Source organism: Dipodomys ordii, unplaced genomic scaffold (assembly GCF_000151885.1).
Source record: "Dipodomys ordii isolate 6190 unplaced genomic scaffold, Dord_2.0 Scaffold49, whole genome shotgun sequence".
In the NCBI taxonomy this organism is placed as follows: domain Eukaryota; kingdom Metazoa; phylum Chordata; class Mammalia; order Rodentia; family Heteromyidae; genus Dipodomys; species Dipodomys ordii.
Window position 1 is genome coordinate 526,553 of NW_012267265.1, and position 22,827 is coordinate 549,379.

The 22,827-nt window shown below is 38.3% G+C and overlaps 1 protein-coding gene across 1 annotated transcript in view; it reads left to right on the plus strand.

Moving 5' to 3' along the window:
• The window catches only part of LOC105988433 (UDP-glucuronosyltransferase 2A3-like), a 52,613-nt gene that overhangs the window by 22,490 nt on the left and 7,296 nt on the right, over nucleotides 1–22,827 (plus strand). The window contains 4 exon segments of the mRNA XM_013020070.1: nucleotides 5,723–5,871; nucleotides 18,073–18,204; nucleotides 20,260–20,347; nucleotides 22,124–22,343. Coding sequence (XP_012875524.1) covers nucleotides 5,723–5,871; nucleotides 18,073–18,204; nucleotides 20,260–20,347; nucleotides 22,124–22,343 — 589 coding nt within the window.

Here is a 22,827-nt window from a genome sequence, read left to right on the forward strand (position 1 = left end):
TGAGCAAGTTTACAAAAGCAAAATCAACAGTTAGCAATTGTAAAATGTAACTCTAATTTTTAATTTTTCAATACTAAGTGTTAAGATTAGCACTGAATAACAGATATAGGAAACATAGCATTGATCTTTATCTTGCTGAAATCATTTTAATTTTCCTTATTGTGATAATTAGTGAGTACAGAAGGTTCAAGAAGATAGCATACCCAAGCATATAGTATATTTTATTTAAACATAGAAAAGGCATGGGGGTCCAGTGGGTATTAATACTAAACATTAAATGTAATCTTTGAGATATACATGACAAGTGCTTAACTCTATCATCTTCATTAAGTTTGTCTTTTGCTCTAAAGTAGTAGTCTAATTGATTTTTAATCCAATGTGTTCTCTTGTTGTTTATTTGATGGCTAAATACAATACACCATTAGTATAAGTTCATTTTTTTAATTTTAAATTTTATTTTTTATTGTTATTGTCAAGGTGCTGTACAGAGGGGTTACAGTTACATAAGTCAGGTAGTGAGTACACTACTTTTTTAACAGTGTCACCTCTTCCCTTCTTTTCTCCCAGTTTTTCCCTCCTGATCCTCCTCTCCCACAAGTTGTATTTTACTTTCAACATAGTGTCCAGTGAATATCAGTCTGTATTTGTTCACACTTTGTTCCACCTTTTCTGTGCTCCCTCTTACCCCCAAAGAGAGTCAAGAAGATTTAAGTCAATTTAATAAACCCATAACAAGTACTGAAATTGAAATGGCAATAAAAAGACCTCTCCTCCAAGAAAAGCTCAGGACCAAATAGATTTACAGATTTACAGACAAATTCTGTAAGATCTTCAAAGGAGAACTGACCCCATACTCCTAAAATAGAAAGGGAAAGATCACTAGCAAATTTATACTATGAAGCCAGTATTATACTCATCTCAAAGCCAGATAGAGACCCATCATAGTAAGAGAACCACAGATCCACCTCTTTGATAAATATGGATGCAAAACTTCTCAAAAAAAATTCTGGCTAATCGAATTTAACAACTAACCAAAAAAATCATAAAGATGTAAAGCTGGTTCAATATATGTAAATCAATAAACAAAATATAACACATCAACAGAAGCCAGGACAAGAACCACATGAACAGTACAATAGATGCAGAAAATAACTTTTGACAAGATCCAACAGACCTTTATGATAAACGCTCTGAAGAAGAGTTCTGGGAAGATGGTGGAGGAGCAGCTGGAGACTAAACAAGCTCTCGCATGGAAAGCAGTTTTAGTGTTCCAGTGAACAGGCCTAAGCCAGAGAATCACACCAAGTGTGCCATCGCAGTACAGAGAGTTAGTCCAAAGAGGGAAAATCCAGGCAAGGAGACAGGTCTGAGCACTAGCCAGCAGCCACAGCAGCGGCAGCGGCGGCCGCCACCTGCAACACAGAGAGTCCAGGACAAAGGCGCCAGACGCAGTGGGTGAGTGGATTCTATGCAACACCAGCAAGAACTGACAAGGAGCAGACATCTTCATCCTGCAGATCTCAGACCAGAGACAACCTAGGAACCAAGACTCTGGTGTGAGTAGACTCCATCTTTGATACTGACAAAGGCCTGGCTGAGCAGCTAGCTCCAACTCAGGCCTTGGAAGAAAACAAAAGAGTCATTTAGCAGGTCACAGGAACCTAACCAGACTTGCCAGGCTCAGCTCCACTTAGGGAAAAGTCACCCAGTCCTGGCCTAGCAAGCTCTGCCAGCCCCAGGAGTGGTTTTCTTTACTGGGTAAACAGAGGAGCCAGAGGCTGCCCCTCCCTTCAGCAGCCTTGACAATCAATTGAAATTCAGTAAACATAAACCCTGAGAATGGCTCCAGGCTGGACTCTGTGAGTGTCTCACAAGCTAGCCCCTCAGGGAAAAGCTACAGTTTGCTGAAAGGCCTCAACACTACCCAGAACCTAGTCTCCTCACAGCCAAACTAGAGGAAACAGCCATCTCCCTCTTTTGTGATACTCAAAGCAGATCTCCCTCCCATTGAACTAGCCTGGGAGGAGGATCACAAAATCCTTGGTAAAGCAGAGCATTTTCCTGCCTGCTCAAACAAACTGACTTAAGAAACCAACCAAGCCACAGGAAAATCAAACACCACAAGCAGACCAGAGACTCCAACAAGAGACTGGTTATGGACACAAGGGAGATAAAGGATCTTCCCATCCCCCCAAAAAAAATCAAAGAACTCTTTTTTGTACCTTTTATTAAAAAAAAATTAAACTTTTTTTAATTTTTAACTTAAAAAATTGTTTTCTGTTAACTTTTTTTCTTCCTCTTATAATTTTTATTTTAGGGGTATATGTGTGTGTTCTTTTTTTGTTTTTTGTTTTTGTTTTGTTTTGTTTGTTTAGCTCTACCAACCTTTTGATCCTTTTTTTCTTTCTTTCTCATTCTTTTTACTTTTTCTTCTCTTTTGTTCTTCTTTGCGTGAATTGATTGCTGTTCTGCTCATCCTCAGATATACCCGTAGTCAATTAAAAGCTCTGAAGAAGCTAGGAATCCATAGTGAACAAATCTAAAACCATTTCCTCTAAAATCAGGAAGCAGACAAGGATATCCAGTCTCTCCATTCCTCCAATATAATACTGGAATACCTTCCTTGTTTGTTCCCTTTGTGCATGGGAGGAAACCATTGGTGACTATTGATGTCTTAGAGTAGAGATCTAATCCTGACTAAAGCCAGGATTCCAGTGTCAGGTCTGGGCACTCATCTCAATCACCAAATAAGGAGATGGGACATGGTGAAGAGGATGTAAGGGATAGTTAAGCATCTTGTGTGGTGACATGGTGGAGATGTCTGTCTTGTTGTGCTCTGAGATGAGGCTGTTCTCCAAGGGCCTCACCCTGTGATCTAGTTTTCCTGTACCTTGGGGTGGACTGTTGGCTATCCATTTTGTGGCACACATTGATTTCTGCCCAGCTGGATGCAAGCCCTGCAACAGGGCCAACTTAGATATCCATTCCTTCCATAAAACCCTTCAAACTTAAAAAAATGGCTTACGGTATTGGTAGAGGGAGCCAGAACTTTCCATCTTGGAGATCTAGGATTTGTTGCTTGAGCCTTCTCACTTTTTAGAAGGAACTTCTAGAGCTTCTTCTAATTGGAATTCAGTACAGGTGGACCTGCAATTCATTATTTTCCCATAAATTCCCTTAGTTTCTATTTGTGACATGAGAGGAGATGACCAAAGAAGCAGAGAAATGGGGAGAACTTTGGTTGTGTGGGGTTCCAGGCCATAGTGGAAAAGGGGTCATCAGTTCACGAGGTTGGGCAAATGTAGCATGGAAAATATCAACATGTGAAGCAGAGATGGATGTGAGGTCCAGATATTCCAGAAAACTAAGAAATTTTCAGCATGGGGTTGCCACAGAAGCTAGGCAGGGATGGGGAAGTAACATAATCAAAAGATAGTAGCTCCCAGAGGGGTCAAGAATAGGACACAACCCTTTAGCGAATCCAAGTCACCACACTAAAATATTACCAGAAAAGGCAGTGTTCCTCCCCTCTTTATGTGAAACATCAGATATTAAAAAGCTGCCCACATTGCAGCAGAAGAACCACAAAGATTGGGAAAATAGCAAGGAGTGATTTATTGACAGAAAAAAATCACATTGAGATATAAGGTGAGCAGTTCAAATAAGAGCAAACCCTCTGGAAGCTATTGGGGATGGGATTTTTAGTATTCCATAGAGAGGGGCTACTAGGTGGAATGAAGTTCTCACCCTCCTCTTGTGTTCTTCCCAAACATTCTGGGAATTATACAGTGACTACACAGTGTAGGATGTCCTATCTACACCTATCCTTTTGCAAAGGTGCTACAAGTGGAAGGTCATATAGTGGTCATGATGCTTCTCCTAGCTTATACTCCATCTTGTTATAGGGAGTGTGCTAACTAGGAATATATGGGCCATAATCTTCATTGCAGTACCAAGAAGGTGAAGTCACCTGAGGTTTTATGATTCTATATCCATCAAAAGGGAAATTGAATCTTGTAGCTAGGGCATTTCCTTATTCTGGCTATTGTCTGTCTAGATGCCTACAGAACAACTTAGGATCCCTCCCTTTCTAATATATATCAAATAAAAAGAAAAAGATAGATAGATAGATAGATAGATAGATAGATAGATAGATAGATGAGATGAAAGAATACATGCCTATTTGTCTAGATGGCCATCTTATTTATTGGAAACTCACATTCATCATACAACTCCTTGCATACTATTCACTGCTTTTGTTACAATGAGCTGAGTAATTTAAATAATATGACCCTACATTAGATTTTTGCCTCATTTTTTATTTATTCATGTATAATTTATGCTTTGTGAGATTTTTAAATTATAACCCTAGTTAATCTACACAACTTTTGTGGCATTATTCAATACATTTAATTAAATATATATCTTAAATTAAGCTTTTTCTATATTTTGCATAGGAATCACTGTCATTATATCATGTAGTGCTGTAGCCAACAATTGCAAAGTGTCATATATATTCTAATGACTTTTTTCTATATTCTTTTACATTTACTCATAACGTCATCATTAGGTAGATAGACAATTAGACATATAATAAATACATACATATGAACATACATATATACTTACAGACATGGATACATAGATGAATAGATCTACTTTTTGATTATTTGGATAACTTTATTGTTGGTACTTATTTTTCTATAGCAATGACAACATAGTTGACTAGTTGTAATCTAGTATCCCACTGACTTTTGGTCACCATGCTGAGAATGCCCAAAATATCAAATATAAAGAGCTATTATTAATTAAGCTTTTGCTATTTTAGAGTTTTAAGTAGTGTAAGAAAGCTCTTCTTTATTTCAATTTGCTAATATCTTTAAAAATTGTACAAGTTTTCTATTGTTTAACATAATCACAGGATTGTTCTCATTTCACCACTTAAATTTTAATTTATATTTATATTTTAGACTACCATTTTGATTCCTAGACAAGTTAGATGTTATCATATTTTCTAGGAAAAACCTTAGGTGTGGCTCCAGTGATAGAGCTCTTGCCTAGCAAGTGCCAGTTCCTTGAGTTCAAACCTCAGTGCTGCCAATTATACTACATTTGGTAGAATACTACATTCAGTGAGATTGATTATTGATTCTTATTTCCAATTTAATAATACTGCTTTTATGATTATATTAAGTACTCTATATATTTAATATACTTTTCTAAGTCTTTACAAGAATTTAATCTTTCTCCTAGTTAATAAATGTTAAAAGTAATTTCAGATCTTTATTTGCTGGATTCCACTTAGTTCATTATTCTTTTAGTTACTTTCTTATTATGTTTGTTGATGCCATCCTTGACAAATCCTTTTTAAAAAATATTCCCTTTTATGTATAAGGCAGTATGTAGTTAGCAGGTGTAAAACCCAAATTTTGTAACGTAGTGACATAAAGTATCAGTTATTTTCTATTGTTAATAAGCCTTATTTTCACAGAGCAGTTCTTAGTGTAAACGGGCTCAATGACTTAACTCTCATTTCCTTCCTTCCTTTCTTCCTTCCATTGTTCCTTCCTCCTTCTTCCTTCCTTTTTTGCATCCATTTAAATAGTAAGTCTTTCATTGGACTTGAATTTTCTCCCTAATAGCTATAAGGAAATAAGTAGTGTGTTTTTCCTCAGCAAATATATATACTTTTCCACCGAAGCATTCTTTCTTTTTTCCCCAGGAAGACCCACAACATTTTGTGAAATTGTGGGCAAAGCTGAAATTTGGCTAATCTGAACATATTGGGATTTTGATTTCCCTCACCCATACTTACCCAATTTTGAGTTTGTTGGAGGATTGCACTGCAAACCTGCCAAACCTTTACCTAAGGTAGGTCTGTAGTTGGAAAAGTTTTATGTGGTTTATAATAAAATACTAGATAACTGCTAAGACAATATCTTCATTCACAGAAATATGTTATTAGGTATCTTAAGATTGCAATAGATAATTTATTTTCTTCTTTTTTCCATATATATTTTTATTGTAAAGATACTGTACAGAGGGATGCAGTTATATGAGTAAGGTAATGAGTACATTTCCTATCAAGCATTGTCACTTCCTCCTTTGTTTCTCCTATCATACCTTCCCTCTCCACCTCCCCAAGTCCTCCTCCCCCCCCAATTGCAAAGTTCGTTTTCAACATAGTGTCTTGTACATCTCATTGTTCCAATGGGTCAACCTGTATCCTTATTTTAACATTTTGTTATATCCCTTCCCCTCCCCAAATTAGAAAAATGTATATACAAGATACCAGAATCAGATACAGTGAAAACAGGGGTTATACTGTGGGGGAAAACCATACAAAAGAAACTAAAGATTCCCATAGTGCATTATAAAACAATACATTAAAAACAATAGCAAGAAAGAAAAAAAAACACTTGTTATATGGAATGGAATTCTATGCCTCCATTAGAAAGAATGACACTGCCCCATTTGTTAGGAAATGGAAAGACTTGGAAAAAAAAATACTAAGTGAAGTAAGCCAGGTCCAAAGAAACATAGGTCCCATAGTTTCCCTTATTTGCAATAACTAGTATAAGTTTAGGACAAGCAAAAAGGTCAAAAACTGTATACATATGACCATATATGATAATGTTAAGTGAAAAGAATCCCATGATAGGGACACAATTTTTTTTTCTTGCTTGCTTTGTTTTTGACATATTTATAATGTGCCATGTGATTTTTTTGTTTGTTTGTTTGTTTGGTATGTGCCTCTCCCATGGTATAACTCATTTTCCCTGTATTTGATTCTGGTGCCCAGCATCTTGTATATATATTTTTCTAATTTGGGGAAGTGAAGGGTAAAAACAAAATTCTTAAATAGGGATACAGGTTAACCTATTTTAACAATGGGGTGTACAAGACACTATGTTGAGAACGAACTTTACAACTTTGGGGGAATGGGAGGGAGTAGTTGGGGAGGTGGGAAAGGAAGGATAGTAGAGGAAAAACAAAGGAGGAGGCAACAATGCTCAATAGGAAATGTACTCAATGCCTTACTCATTTAACTGTAACCCCTTGTAGAACACATGAGCAGCAAAATGGTGCTGAGAGGGAGTTGAGTAGGCAGAGCCCGATTTGCTTTACACTCAGTGCATAACCAGCCTGTGGAAGCTTAGGTGCATGATAGAGTGTGACCTTGACAGTGATTGGTTCCTCTTCCTCCCTTCCCATGCCACCTGCTCTTTTTTGCTTTAAAAAGTGCTTGCTAAGTGTCAATAAATGAGTTTTCCTGCTTGACTTGACTCCCCGCTGAGTCTGATTGTCTCCCAGGCTGAGGGAGGCTGGGGAACGGGCAAGCTGCTGCACTTACCTTTCCTTGGACCCCCTCTGTCTTTCCTGACATCTGGCACCCAACGTGGGCCACGAAAGGAAAAGATACTGGCCTAGGCTAAGCGGTCTCTCTCAGGGTAAGTGAAACCCTTAGTATGGTAATGCTATTTCATGGAAGAAGGAGAAGGAGGCAACATTAGGCCTAGAGGGAGTAAAGGAGGACTTGGGAAGTGTGAAGGAAAAGGAATGGGTCAAATTTGACTGAGGACACACTGAAACATGCACAGTGGAAGTCAAAACGAGGATGAAAGTTACCCCCTCTCACTTGGGTGCCCCTGACGGTCCTAGCCTCTCACCTTATTCCCCCCGATTGGGGGGGAGGTACAGCGCCCTAGGAGACCTGCAAGAGGGACCTGCAAGACCCGGACCCCTACCAACCTTCCATGGAGTGGCTTAGGGCTGGGGAAGTAACCTACTCAGAGGCCTACCCTGTAAAGGAAGGGCCACCTGGGAGCCCGGACCCTGGGCCACAGGATTCGCTTCCCCAAGTGTATCTGGTCAATCTGATACCAGGAGCTAACAGGCCCTTGGCATGGTATCCATGGGAAGCTAAGGATCTTAAAGAGCTCCACAAGGTGGTGGTGGAGGATGGCCCAAACTCTCCCTGGGCCCAGACCTTATTACAGGACATTGCTCATCACCCGTGTGTCCCTAAGGACTGGCTGGATGTGGCCAAAGCCATCCTTACTAGTTCTCAGTTTATTTAATGGTGTGCTTTCTTTAAGGAGGAATGCAGAGTGTGGGTGGAGAATAACCAGCAGGCTCAACCTGCGATACCTATTACTTATGCCATATTAACAGGGACAGGGAAAGGGTACTCCACTGGTGTCCAACAGGCCGCAATATCTGGCCCGTACCGTGACCAGGTGAGGCAGGCAGGACTTGCCGAGTGGTACAAACTGGATGATGTGCCTACTGAGTCCCCCATAGCAGAAGTGAGACAAAAACCAGGTGAGCCTCTACCTGATTTTATAGACTGAGACCAACAGAGCGTTCAACACAAGCTGCTGGCAGGGAACCTCAGAGATCAGTTTGTAAAGTAGCTGGTCTAGAAAGGGATGATGCAGACCACTGCATGGCCCGCATGGGATTGAGAGTGTTCCCTGAGCAGATGGGTGGTGGCCTCGCAGGATGTGGGAATGCAACAGCACCTGTTCCAATCACTAGCTTTAGCTTTACAGGCTCAGACATCTGCAATGACTGAGGCTATTACCCAGGTGCTGGCAGCCCAGGGCCAAGGAACCTCAAGACCATCAGGGAGAGGGACTTGTTTTAAATGCGGGCTTGAGGGACACTTTAAGAGGGACTGTTGAAAACAATCCCCCAGCAAACCAGCCGGGGGAGGAGGGGCAAACTGCCCCCTACACCCTGCCCCAGGTGCAGGAAGGATACCATTGGAAAAAGGATTGTCGATCCAAGTTTGATTTAGATGGGAAGCCCTATTTGGGTGGAACAGAGGCCATTCAGCATAGATTTCCTCAGATTCCTGTAAAGGACCTCAAAAGGATAGTACATACCTGTAAAACATGCCAGCCCTTCTTAAAAGTACCCCCATTACAACCACCAGGGGTAAATTCCAGAGGCCTTAAACCTAACCTCCTCTGGCAAATGGATGTTACTCATTTCCTAGCCTTTGGTAAATTTAAATATATCTTTGTCTCTATAGATACCTACTCAGGAGCATGCTGGGCCACAGCACATAAAGGAGAAAGAACTAAACATTCACAAGCACATTTTCTTCAATGCTTTGCTACCTTGGGTCTACCAGCACAAGTTAAAACTGATAATGGACCCTGTTTTGTTAGTAAAGCAATGTCAGAGTTTTTTGATAAATGGCATATTAATCATACTACAGGAATTCCCTATCATCTCCAAGGCCAAGCTATAGAAAGAAATCACCAATGTCTTAAGGAGCAATTATTAAAAACAAAAAAGGGGAGTTAGCCCCCATATACAGTTACAGATAGCTTTGGTTACCATTAACATTTTAAATTTTTCAAAGGGGCAATGGAATCCAGATTTCAGAAGCACTGGGGACAACTAAACCCTAAGCCCCAAGTGAAAGTCAGGTGGAAGGATACCCTGACACAACAATGGAGAGGACCTGACCCCCTAGTTACCATGGGCAGGGGATTTGGATGCGTTTTTCCCATAGGGGAAACAGCCCCCATTTGGATCCCTGCCAGGAACCTTAAGTTTTTACCCATTTCTTCTGTACAGGAGGATGCCCAAGGATAAGCTAACCAACAAGGAAAGAAAAATGGCTATGGTGGCCAAGGCTTGTGTTTAAAAAAGTCAAAAAGATAATTACTAACCATCCCCAAGGGCAACCAGCTCTTGAGAAGCTCTTGTGTTCTCTATCAATTGCAGATGGCAATACTCCAACTATTGGCTGTCCTGACCCTCCCAGTCCTGGCAATGGCCCTACAGAATCTGCATCAACCTCAACGGGTGACCTGGGCAGTGATCAGCGCTGGCAACGCAGAAATCATCAATATCACCACAAGAGAAGCTGTCCTTTCGACTGGTGGCCTGACCTTCATTTTGATCACCACCCTATGCCACTATGTATAAACTGTTTTATATTTCTGTAGGAGCTAATTTTTTAATGTTATCTGCTTTAATTGTTCTTTTACTAACTGCTTGCAGCATTATTGAATCCATACTTATTGTTAAACAACCACCTTTTATCATGCTTCCAGTTTAGATCTTTTCCAACCCCACAGGCAAATAGCTGGATTAGAACAAGCCCCACCTCTGGACTCTGATGTGGCAAAGACTGCTATCCCATCCTTGACTAATGTTAAAGGACTGCTAATGACATTTCTTGGCCTGGTAATGCTTTTATTGATGGTTTTTCTATGCCTTCCTTGCTTTATACGTGCACTGCAAAACTCTTATGAGCTTAGCCAGCCAGTTACATAAAATCAAGCACCAAGAGAATGAATTTCCCCCAAGAGAAATCGCAGCCAGAGATAGGTGAGAGGGGGTGTCAGTCTGACCAACCTAAGACAGGGCCTTCAGCTTCGCTCTGAAAAAGTTCTGAATGACGGGTAAGGCAGACAAAGCGATCCACCTAACCTAAGACAGGCGGGTTTGCTTCTTTAAACAAAGATTGCGGAGATTTTGGGAGCCTTGGGAGCTGACAGTAAAGTTCAAAGGTCATCTTGACCCCTGGGCTCACTTAAAAGCAAGTACAAGGAACTGGCCCAATTAAAAGACACCAGGTGCCCAGGATTGCTTTGCTATGGCTGCAGTTTGTTTTAAATTTTCCTTGTTTTTCTGGACTATAGTAGAATGGCCTGAGTGTGGGGGCCCACGAGGATGCACTGTGCTGCATGTGTGGAACTCCCAATACCCAGGCTGCTCCCATGTTCTGAAGAGGATGACCTTACAAGATACTGACTTTTATATATGCCCAGGAATTAATTGAACTGCTTTGGACATTTCTTAACTGTGGTGGGACTGATGTTTATTACTGTGCTAGATGGGGATGTGAGGTAACTGGGACAGGCTCTTGGATCATGCACAAGGGCCCTCCTTATCCTTGTCTGGCAAATCTCGCCCCCCAGACTTGCCTCAAACCCCCTGCGTAGCCAATGCTATCCTTACCAATGTAATCCTGGGGTAAAGGATAACTAACTGGGAGGTGGATCTGCCATTAAAACAAAAAAGGGGGAATCTGTAGAGCACATGGGCAGCAAAGATTGGGCTGAGAGGGAGTTCAGAGGGCAGAGCCCAATTTGCTTTATGTTCAGTGCATAACCAGCTCTTGGAAGCTTAGGTACATGATAGAGCGTGACCTTGATAGTGATTGGTTTATCTTCCTCCCCTCCCATGCCACCCAGTCTTTTTTGCTTTAAAAAGTGCTTGCTGTGTGTTAATAAACGAGTTTTCCTGCTTGACTTGACTCCCCGCTGTGTCTGATTGTCTCCCGAGCTAAGCAGGGCTGGCAAACGGGCGAGGGGCCACACTTACCTTTCCTTGGACCCCATCTGTCTTTCATAGGATGGACAAAGACCTGACAACCCCTCTGTACAGTATTTTTACAATAAAAAACATATAATATATGTATATATATACATGTATATATAAAAGAAAAAACCACTTGTGTCCCTGTCTTGGTGTTCATTTCACTTAACATCATCTTATATGGTCATATATACATAGCTTTTGACCTTTTTTTGCTTGTTCTAGACATGTACTAGTTACTGCAAATAAGGGAAACCATGGGACCTATGTTTCTTTGGGTCTGGCTTACTTTACTTAATATAAGTTTTTCCAAGTCTTTCCATTTCCTAACAAATGAGGCAATGTCATTCTTTCTGATAGGCATAGAATTCCATTACACACACACACACACACCACATTTTCTTGATACTTTTATCTACTGAGAGGCATCTGGGTTAGTTCTATATCTTAGCTATGTTGAATAATGCTGTGATAAACATGGTTGTTCTGGTAGCTTTGGTATGACCTTGTTTGTGATTGTTTGGGTAAATGCCCAAAAGTGGGATTGCTGGGTCATAGCGGAGCTCTATGTGCAGTCTTTTAAGGAACCTCCATACTGCTTTCCAAAGCTGTTGAACAAGTTTACACTCCCACCAACAATACAGTAGGGTTCCCATTTGGCCACATCCCCTCCAGCGTCTGTTGTTACTAGATTTAATAGCTAATCTAACTGGTGTGAGGTGGCATCTCAATGTTGTCTGGATTTGTATTTCTTTTATGACTAGAGAAGTTGAGCATTTCTTCATGTGTCTATTGGCCATTCTTTTTTCCTCTTCAGAGAAGTCTCTCTTTAAATCTTTGCCCACTTATTAACCGGGCAGTTGTTTCTTTGAGGATTTCTTGTTGGGAGATTTAATTTTTTGAGGTCTATGTATATTTTATATATGAGACCCTTGTCCATTGTATGGCTAGTGAAGATCTCCCAATCTGTGGGCTATCTCTTGATCTTGTTAGTTATGTCCTTTGCCATGCAGAAGCTCTGCAGTTCATGCAATCCCATTTGTCCAATCTTTCTTTGATTTGTTGTGTTTCTGGGTGTCTTTTAAGAAAATTTCGGCCTGTGCCAAGGAGACCTAGGGTTTCTCCTATTCCATCCTGTAATGTTTTCAGAGTGTCTGTTTTGACTCCGAGGTCTTTGATCCATTTGGAGTTCATTCTGTTGCAGGGTGATATATAAGGATCTAGCTTTAGTTTTTTACAGGTGTTTAACCAGTTTTGCCAGCACCATTTACTAAAGACGCTTTCTTTCTTCCATTCTATTTTTTTTAGGTCCTTTGTCAAAGATTAGGTGGCTATAGGTCTGTGGGTTCATTTCTGTTTCTTCAGTCCTATTCCATTGGTCCTGAGGTCTGTTCTTGTGCCAGTACCAAGCTGTTTTTATTACTCTGGCTTTGTAGAGTTTGAAATTTGGAATTGCTATTCCTCCAGCACTGTTCTTTCTGCCAAGAATTGTTTTTGCTGCTTGGGTTCTTTAATTGTTCCATATGAATTTCCTTGAAGAATGAAGTTGGGATATTGATAGGTATCACATTGAATTTGTAGTTAGCCTTGGGCAATATTTCCATATTCATGATGTTAATCTTCCTACTCCAGGGGCATGGGAGGTTTTTCTACTTTTATTTCCTTTTTCAGGTTTTTAAACTTTTCATCATAGAGATCTTTTACCTCTTTAGTTAATTAACTCCTAGGTATTTTATTTTTTGTGGGGCTATTACAAAAGTGTTTGCTTCCCTAATTTCAGCTGAACTCTTCTCATTATTGGCATACAGGAAAGCCATTGATTTCTGAGGGCTAATTTTATACCCTGCTAACTTGCCAAAGTTTTGAATCAGCTCAAGTAACTTGGCAGTGGAGTCCATGGGATTCTTTAAATACAAGATTATGTCATCTGCAAAAAGGGATAGTTATATTTCATCTTTTCCAATTTGGATCGCCTTTATGTTTGTATCTTGTCTTGTTCCCTAGTTAGGCATTCTAATACTAAGTTGAAGAGTAAAGAACATGGACCTCCTGAATTTAGAGGAAATGGCTTTAACGTTTCACTATTAAGTATACTGCTGGCTGTAGGTTTGTCATATACAGCCTTTATTATATTGAGGAATGTTCCATGAATTCTTAGTTTTACCAGAGCTTTCATTATAAAGGTATTTGGATCTTGTCAGTTCTAGTCCATTGGTCTTCAGGCCTGTTCTTGTGCCAGTCCCAAGCTATATATATTACTATAGCTTTGAGTTGGGGAGGTGGCGGGGGGGGGGGAGGAAGAGTGGGGAGAAGGGTTGGTAGGGGAAAAACAAAGGAGGAGGTAACAATGCTCACTAGGAAATATACTAATTAACTTACTCATGTAACTACTGTAATCCCCTGTACAGTATTTTATAATAAAAATATATACAAAAAATAAAAAAATAGAGTTTGAAGTTTGGTATTGATATTCCTTTAGCACTATTCTTCCTGCTGAGGACTATTTTTGCTATTTGAGGTCTTTTATTATTCCATATAAATTTTTGGATTGCTTCTTCTATTTCATTAAAGAATAATGTTGGGATACTAATAGGTACCACATTGAATTTGTAGATAGCTTCGGGAAGTATTGCCATTTTCATGATGTTGATCCTTCCAATCCAGGAGCAAGGAGGTCTTTCCACTTTTAATTTCCTTTTTCAGATTTTCAAAGTTTACATTATAAAGTTGCTTCACATTCTAGGTATTTTTGAGGCTGTTACAAAAGGAGTTGTTTTCCTGATTTCAGCCTTACTCTTCTCATTGTTGACATACAGAAACACTATTGATATTTGTGGATTAATTTTTTTACCTTACTACTTTGAAAAAGTTTTGGATTAGCTTGAGTAACTTGTGAATGGAGTCTATGGTGTTCTCTAAATACCGGATCATATCATCTGCAAAGAGGGAAAGTTTTACTTCTTTCCATTGTTTGATCCCCTTTATGTTTGCCTCTTTCCTTATTGGTTTAGCTAGGAATTCCAATACTAAATTGAAGAGGAGAGAGTGGATATCCTTGTCTCCTTCCTGATTTTGAGGAAATGGCTTTATGGCTTTAACTTCTCACAATTAAGTATAATGTTGATTGTTGGTTTGTCATATACTGCCTTCATTGAGGAATGTTCCATGGACTCCTAGTTTTTCTAGACCTTCCATCATAAAGGCGTGTTGGATCTTGTCAATGCTTTTTCTGCATCTGTTGAGATGATCATGTGGTTCTTCCTTGCTCCTATTGATGTGTTGAATTACATTAACTAATTTGCATATATGAGCCAACTTTGCATCCCTGTGCTGAATCTTGTTGATAGTGTATATATTTTTTATGATTTGTTGCAGGGGATTGGCAAGAATTTTATTGAGAAGTTGTACATCAGTATTCATCAAAAAATGGGTCTGAAGTTCTCATTCTTTGATGAATCCCTGTCTGTTTATAGGATCAGGGTTATGTTGGCTTCATGGAATGAGTTTGATAGTGATCTTTGGCCTTCAATTTCATTAACTGTAACCCTTCTGTACAGTATTTTATAATTATATATATATATATATAGAGAGAGAGAGAGAGAGAGAGAGAAAATGTGTGGAAATAACTAAGTAAAGACTCATTACTGGACCATTTTCAAACCTGAAAAAAAAAGAATTTGAGGAGCATTCGAGTGAGTTCTCCTTTGAAGGCCTTATAGAATTCAGCTGTGAATCCAGCTGGTTCTTGGCTTTTCTTGGATGAGAGGTCTCTTATTGCCATTTCTATTTCTCTACTTCATATGGTTCTATTTATTTGGTTTAAATCTTCTTGTGTTTTTTTTTGTTGTATGAATATTTGCTAGAAATTCTTCCATTTCTTCCAGATTCGTCAATTTGCTACCATAAAAGTTTGGAAAGTATTTTTTATAATGTCTGTATCCTATCTGTTTCTGTCATGACATTTCCTTTCAAGGCTCTGATTTTGTTTATAAGGGTGTGTTCTCTTCTTTTTTTTGGTAAGATTTGCCAAGGCTCTGCCAATTTCGTTAATTTTTTTGAAGAACCAACTCTTTGTTATTGTTGATTCTTTCTATTGTTTCTCTGGACTCTAATTCATTTAATTCTGATTTAATTTAAATGGTTTGTTTCTATCTTTGGGGTTGGCATTGGCTTATACTCTTTTTCTAGAAGCTTAAGATGCTTCATTAATTTTTTAAAAGATTTCTACAATTTGTTGATATAAGACCCAGAGATATAAGTTTTCCTGTAAGTACTACCTTTGCTGTCTCCTGGAGGAGGTCATATTTTGTGTTATCATTTTTGTTAACTACCATAAATGTTTGACTTTCTGTTCTGATCTCTTCAAAGACACATTGTTGGCTCCACAATGTGTTGTTCATTCTTCATGCATTACAGAATTTTCTATGGTAGCTTTTGGGTTTGAGCTCTAATTTTATTCTGCTGTGGTCTGAGATGTTGAAGAAAATAATTTCATTATTTCTGAATTTGCAAATTGCTTTGTGCCTAAAAGTATGATCTATTTTGGAGAATGACCCATGTGCTGCCAAGAAGAGCATATATTATTGTGTAGCTGGATAGAATATTCTGTAGATATGTTAAGTCTTGTTGGTCTATGGAATTGTTCAGTTCTGAAGTTTCTCTGTTGAGCTTTTGCCGTGTTGATCTATGCAGAGATAAGAGTGGTGTGTTAAAATTACCATGCTCATTGTGTTTGGATCTATGTATGTTTTTAGTGTAAATAGTGTTTGTTTGATGAAGTTGGGTCCTCTGACATTTAGTGTACATATATTTAAGATTGTTATATCTTCCTGTAGGAGAGATACCTTTATTAGTATATAATGACCTTCTTTATCTCTTCTCACTAATTTTAAGTTGAAAGCTGGGCGCCAGTGCTCATGCCTGTAATCCTAGCTACTTAGGAGGCTGAGATCTGAGGATCATAGTTCAAAGCCAGCCCGGGCAGGAAACATCGGGAGACTATTATCTCCAATAAACCACTAGAAAACCGGAAGTGGCACTGTGGCTCAAGCGGTAGAGCCCTCACCTTGAGCTGAAGAGCACAGGGACAGCGCTCAAGCCCAAAGTTAAAGCCCCATGAGCGACCAAAAAACCCAAAACTAATTTTAATTTGAAGTCTATTTTATTTGATATTGATTGCAAATCAATCCAGCTTGTTTTTTTTAATTGTGAAAATACCATACAGAGGGGTTAAAATTACATGGGCAAGGTAATGAGTACATTTCTTATCAAGCATTGTTTCTTCCTCCTTTGTTTCTCCTTACCATCCCTTCCCATCTCTTCCAGCTCCCTCTTTCTCTCACCCTTCACCAAAGTGGTAAAGTTCGTTTTTTGACATAATGACTTGTACATCTCATTGTTGCAATGGGTCCACCTGTATCCCTATTTAAGCGATTTGTTTTTGCTCTTCCCCTCCACAAATTATACCAACATCAAATACAGTGAAAACAGGGGTTATACCATGGGGGGGAGACATACAAAGCAACAAAGAAATCATCTTATAAATATGTTAGAAACAATAGCAAGAAAGAAAAACATTTGAGTCCTTATCAGATAAATTGATGTTAAGCAAAATCCAGCCTGTTTATGGGGACCATTTGCTTGAAAAATTTTATTCCAGCTTTTCTATTTCAGAGCATGCTTAGTTTTGAAGACAGCAGAAACACAGAGCTTACTTTTTGATCCAACTAGTCAATCTATGCCATTTAATTGGAGAGTTATTTCCATTAATATTGAAAGTTAGTATTGAGAGGTGTTTGGTAGTTCCAGCCCTTCTTAAGGGCAGTGCCTTGTCAATTCTTACTATAATTATCTGCTCTTTGTTTAGGGGCTGTTTCTCTGCCAATATCAGATACATGTTAGTTTTCTGCATGTAGACCATTTTTGAGTATTTTCTGTAATGCTGGATTGGTAGGGATATATTGTTTCAATTTTTCCTTCCTGCGGAAGCGGAAGTTTTATATTTGTTCTTCAGTTATGAATGAGAGAACAAGAGCAATTTATGAACATCCTATATCTTGATCAATGTCACCCCTTTCAACAGTTTCTCCCAATGCCCCTACCATAGCTTTCCCTCACTTTCCTTAATTTTTAGCTTATTTTTTGATTTTTTTCCATGTAAATAAAGCAATTCATGTTTTGCTCAGTGTAATCACTTCAACATCTTCCTCCTGCTTTCATCAACCCATTCCCTTATTTTTCTCAATTCTGAAATATATACAATGCATTCTTGACTATATTCCATCTATATTCTACATCTTTCTCCCTTTCATTCTATGACTTGCATGGTTTAACCCCATCCATCTTTCCCTCCTCCCCCCCCCACACCAATTTCCTGGTTCTTATTTTGTTGAGCTTTAACTTACATTTTCTACTGAATTATATTATTCGTGCTCTCTAAAGAATCTATTATACTTCACTTAACTTGTTTTAACCACTTGCATACTACTCAGTGTGTTTACTTACAGATTTATAAGCCCATTCTAACTCCCACAAGTGAGGAAAATCATGCAACCTGTGTTTCTCTAGGTCTTGTACAACATCATTTTTTCTGATTGATGAGTAGAATTCCATTGTGTATGTATTCCACATTAAAAAAAAATCTATTCCTCCATTAAGGGGCATTTGGGCTGATTCCTTATCTTGGCTATGGTAAATAATGCTGCAATAAATATTTTATATCTATAGGAAATAGAAGAATTTGTGCAGAGCTCAGGACAAGATGATGTGGTGGTGTTTTCTCTAGGCTCCATGATCAAAAACTTGACAGAAAAGAAAGCCAATATCGTTGCCTCAGCCCTTGCTCAAGTTTCACAGAAGGTCAGTAAATCACTGGTCCAGGAAAGCAGAGAAGCATTTTATTAACTAAAGTGAGAATATAGCTAATGGAGGGATTTGGAGGTAAAAATCACAACTCTGGTTTTTGTTTTAAGAATGAAAATCATAACTGATTAAATCCTCCAGTTATTTTATTTTTATTTTATTCTATTTGCATATAGCACTTTAAGATACTAATTAAGAAAGAAGCATTGGTGGGGGGACTTGTAAAAAAAAAGAAAAGAAAGAAGCATTGTAGATGTTATTAAGCATTTTGGATTATAAACAGGCACCCAAGAACTCAGGTCTGCTGGTCTCATTTTCAGCTTTGTATCCATGACGGCATATGTACTTGGATAACCAGAAATATCAGACAACAAAAAGTAGCATTTTAGTTTTACATACACATTTAAAATGTGATTATTTGAAGGACCTTGACATACACAACCACTTAAATGAACCTTGACTTAGCTGCTACTCAGTTTTTTAATCTTAAAATTTGACAAGGTTAATATTACACAAGTAATTATTTTGTTAGATGGTCATAAAATAGGTATACTTATTTTTACCTCAGTGTATTAATTTTCACCTTAGGGAAAAAAGTTTAGATTCATTTTGTAAAATCACAGTAAACTTACTCAATACCAATCTTACTAATATTTTATAAGCTTTATTTTTTGAAATTCAAACATGCTCATAACTTCTATTATTTTTTGAACATTTTGATGTTCACCTTCATTTTGGAACAAGCATTTAAGAAAAATTTTACTTTTTTAAATCCATTTTGTCCTAAGGAAACTATGTCCATGTTTTTAATTAATATTTTCAAGCATTTTTGGGGTAATAGGTTCCTATTTTAGGGCCAGAATTCAGGGCCCGGGCACTTTCCGTGTGCTTCTTTCACTCATGGTTAGGAGTCTACCACTTGAGCCACAGTACCACTTTTGGCTTTTTTTTTTTTGCATAGTTTGTTGGAGATAAGGATCTCATGGCTTTTCCTGTCCCAACTGGGTTTAAACTACATTATCCACATCTTAGTCTCCTGAGTGGCATGAGTCACCATCATCAGGCTTAAAAATAAAAACTCTTACAGTAACAACAGGGAATTATCATAGGGGGAAGAGCATACAAAGAAAATTTTTTAAAAATCACATAGTACATTAAAAACAACAACAACAAAGAAAGACCTCTTGTGTTTATATCTTAGGGTTCATTTCACTTAGCATCATTTTATATGGTCATATGTACATAGCTTTTGAGCTTTTCTGCTCACCTGATAAAATTATCCTATACATATATAAATTATTGCAAATGAGGGAAACCATTAGACCCATATTTCTTTGTATCTGGTTAACTGCATTTAATTTGATTGTACTTGATTTTGGTACCATGCATCTTGTACATACATTTGTCTAATTTGGGGGAGGGGAAGGGGAATAACAAAATACTGAAACAAGGACCCAGGATGTCCCATTGCAACAATGATACCCATGAGACAGTGGGTATCATATGAGCTTTACAACTTTGAGGGGGGAGGGAGAAAGTGAGGAAAGAGGGGGAGAGAAGGGATAATGGGAGAACAAGACAATGCTTGACAAGAAATGTACTCATTGACTTACTCATGTAACTGTAACCCCTCTGTACAGCATCTTTACAATAAAATAAAATTTAAAAAATAGCAAAAAAATAACAAAAATGTAAAGCTCTTTATATATTGAGTGTACCTGACATTAGTATTAAGTAAAAATTATTTATAAATAATTCTTTTTTGTATGCTTTATTTTAAAGATACTGCACAAAGGGATTACAATTACATGAGTAAGGTAATGAGTACATTTCCTATCAAGCATTGTTACCTCCTTCTTTGTTTTTCCCATACCATCCCTTCCCTCCTCACCTCCCTGACTCTTTCCTCCTCCCTTATAAGTAAGTCTTTCTGCAAATTTGACCATTTACCTACTTAGCTATCATCTAAATTATAATATATTTGTTGGTTCTAAATAATTCTATAACCTCGATGTGAAATGATCCTCAAAATTACAACATTGCCTTCCACAGGTTTTATGGAGATACAATGGAAAGATGCCAGCAACATTACGATCTAATACTCGTCTCTTTGACTGGATACCCCAGAATGATCTTTTGGGTAAGACTGTGGGGAAAGAAAATATGTACAGTTGGTTGGCAGACATGTTAAATAACTTTTAAAATTTAAATTAAGGGCTGGGAAGTTGGCTCAATGGTAGAGGGCTTGTCTCTCATGCATGAGGCCCTGGGTTCGATTCCTCAACACCACATAAGCAGAAAAAGCTGGAAGTGGCACTGTGGCTCAAGTGGTAGGCCCTAGCCTTGACTTGAGGGACAGACCTGGGCTCAGAGTTCAGCCCCCATGACCGGCAAAAAAAAAAAAAAAAGTAAATTAATTGTTTATCAGACAAAAGCCTATTATCCAATATATACAAGGAGCTCAAGAAGCTAACCCTTCCTAAACTTAATAAAGCAGTCACTAAATGGTCAAGGGAGCTAAGGAGAGACTTCTCAGAGGAAGAGATAGGCATGATAAAGAAACACATGAGGAAATGTTCATTACCCCTCAACATAAAGGAAATGTAAATCAAAACAACTTTGAGACTTCATCTCACCCCAGTAAGACTGGTCAACATTGTGAATTTGAACAACAAATATTGGCAGAGAAGTGGGGAAAATGGAACCCTACTTCACTATTGGTGGGAATGTAAACTAGTACAGTGACTCTGGATAGCAGTCTGTAAGTTCCTCAAGAAAGTAAACCAAAACCTTCCTTATGGCCCAACCATACCACTCCTGGGCATCTACCCTGAACATCATGGGCCAGGATATAAAAAGGACACCTGTGAATCCATATTCATTTTGATACTATTCACAATAGCCAAGATATAGAAACAGCCCAGATGTCCCACAATAGATGAGTGGATTCTTAAAAAGGATATCTATACACGATGGAATTTTACACTGCCATTAGAAAAAATAAAATAATGTCATTTGTAGAGAAATGAATGGAACTAAAACACAACATGTTAAGTGAAGTACAGAATTCTAGATGCTCACATACAGTGAGACCAAAAAAGGATACTTTTAGGTGAGATACACAGGGGTGCAATGCCAAAGTGCTTCTTCATGTTTGCATAAAATAATATACATACTGAAGCAAATTCCAGGATAGGAAACAAGAGACCTCTTTCTTTTTCTTTCTTTTCTTTTTTTTTAGTTTTTAGTATTTGATGATTCTGTCTTCTTAACCTTATGTATCATGTACTCAAGTGTACATCTTCAGAAGGGTTGGGGAAAGGGGATAGAACTCAAGAGAAAAAGGGAGAAAAAGTGCAGTTGTGGACCTCAGTAGACACTGATGACAATGAATTATACAACTCATGTGTGGAGATGTGAGGAAGTGACTGGGAAAACATGAGGACAGAAGACGCTGTATGAAAAGAAATGTACTCATTACCCGACTCATGTAAGTGTAATCCCTCTGGACTTCACCTCTACAACAATAAATTAAATTAATAAAAATTTACAGTAAATAAATTGAAAGCTATATAATAATTTTAAAATTAAATTTGACTTCTAGTTTGAAAGTAGGCACAATCATATACTCAACCACTAGTTGGATAGATTCATGCATCCCTTAGATCACAAAAGAGTATCTTCAGTTAGGACTCTCATTACACCTCAGGCCCCAGTTACCTGTCACCTTCTAAGTAATTCCTTCATTGATAATCCAGAGGATTCACTTTTCTGGTTTAGCAATGTCTCAAGTGTTCAATTGTTGAAGAAAATGTGATCCCCTGCAGGGGCTGATATTGTAGTTTTATCCTTTCTGTCTCTAAAATTCCATCAGTGTATACCCACTTCTCATGTTCTCACTGTATCTTCAATCCAGGGCATCCCCAAACCAAAGCTTTTATCACTCATGGTGGAACTAATGGGATCTATGAAGCTATATATCATGGGATCCCAATGGTAGGAATCCCCATGTATGGTGACCAGCTTGACAACATTGCTCACATGAAGGCCAAAGGAGCAGCTGTGGAGGTGAACATGAACACCATGACCAGTGCAGACTTGCTTGGGCCCTTGAGGACAGTTGTCAATGATCCTTTGTAAGTCCTGCTGCTTTCCCAAGGCTCACCTGTCATTCACTAACTTGTCCAACACATAGTGCTACATTAGAAATTGTTCAAACTGTTTACTGTAGAGCTGTTGATAGTTTGGTTCCAAATTGATTTGAAACTTTAATTCTATGACAGCATAACCATCCAAAGTTTGTGTACTTAGATGTGCCACTTCTTAAATACCCTACTTTCTTTTGCTCTATAGACTTATTCACTGCCTGTAGGGTCATTATCCTTTATAGCACAAGTATATAAATGTGTGCAATTGAGAATTTACCAAACTGCAAAGATCTCAGAACTGTAAAATGGCCCATTAATGTTGATTACCAGTTTCTTGTGCCTGTCATACAACCTAGTCAGACATCAATGGGTATGGATGTTTTTTTTTCTTTTTTTTTTTTAAATTTTATTTTATTTTATTTGTGAACAAACTGTACAGAGGGGTTACAATTGCATGGGCAGGATAATGCGT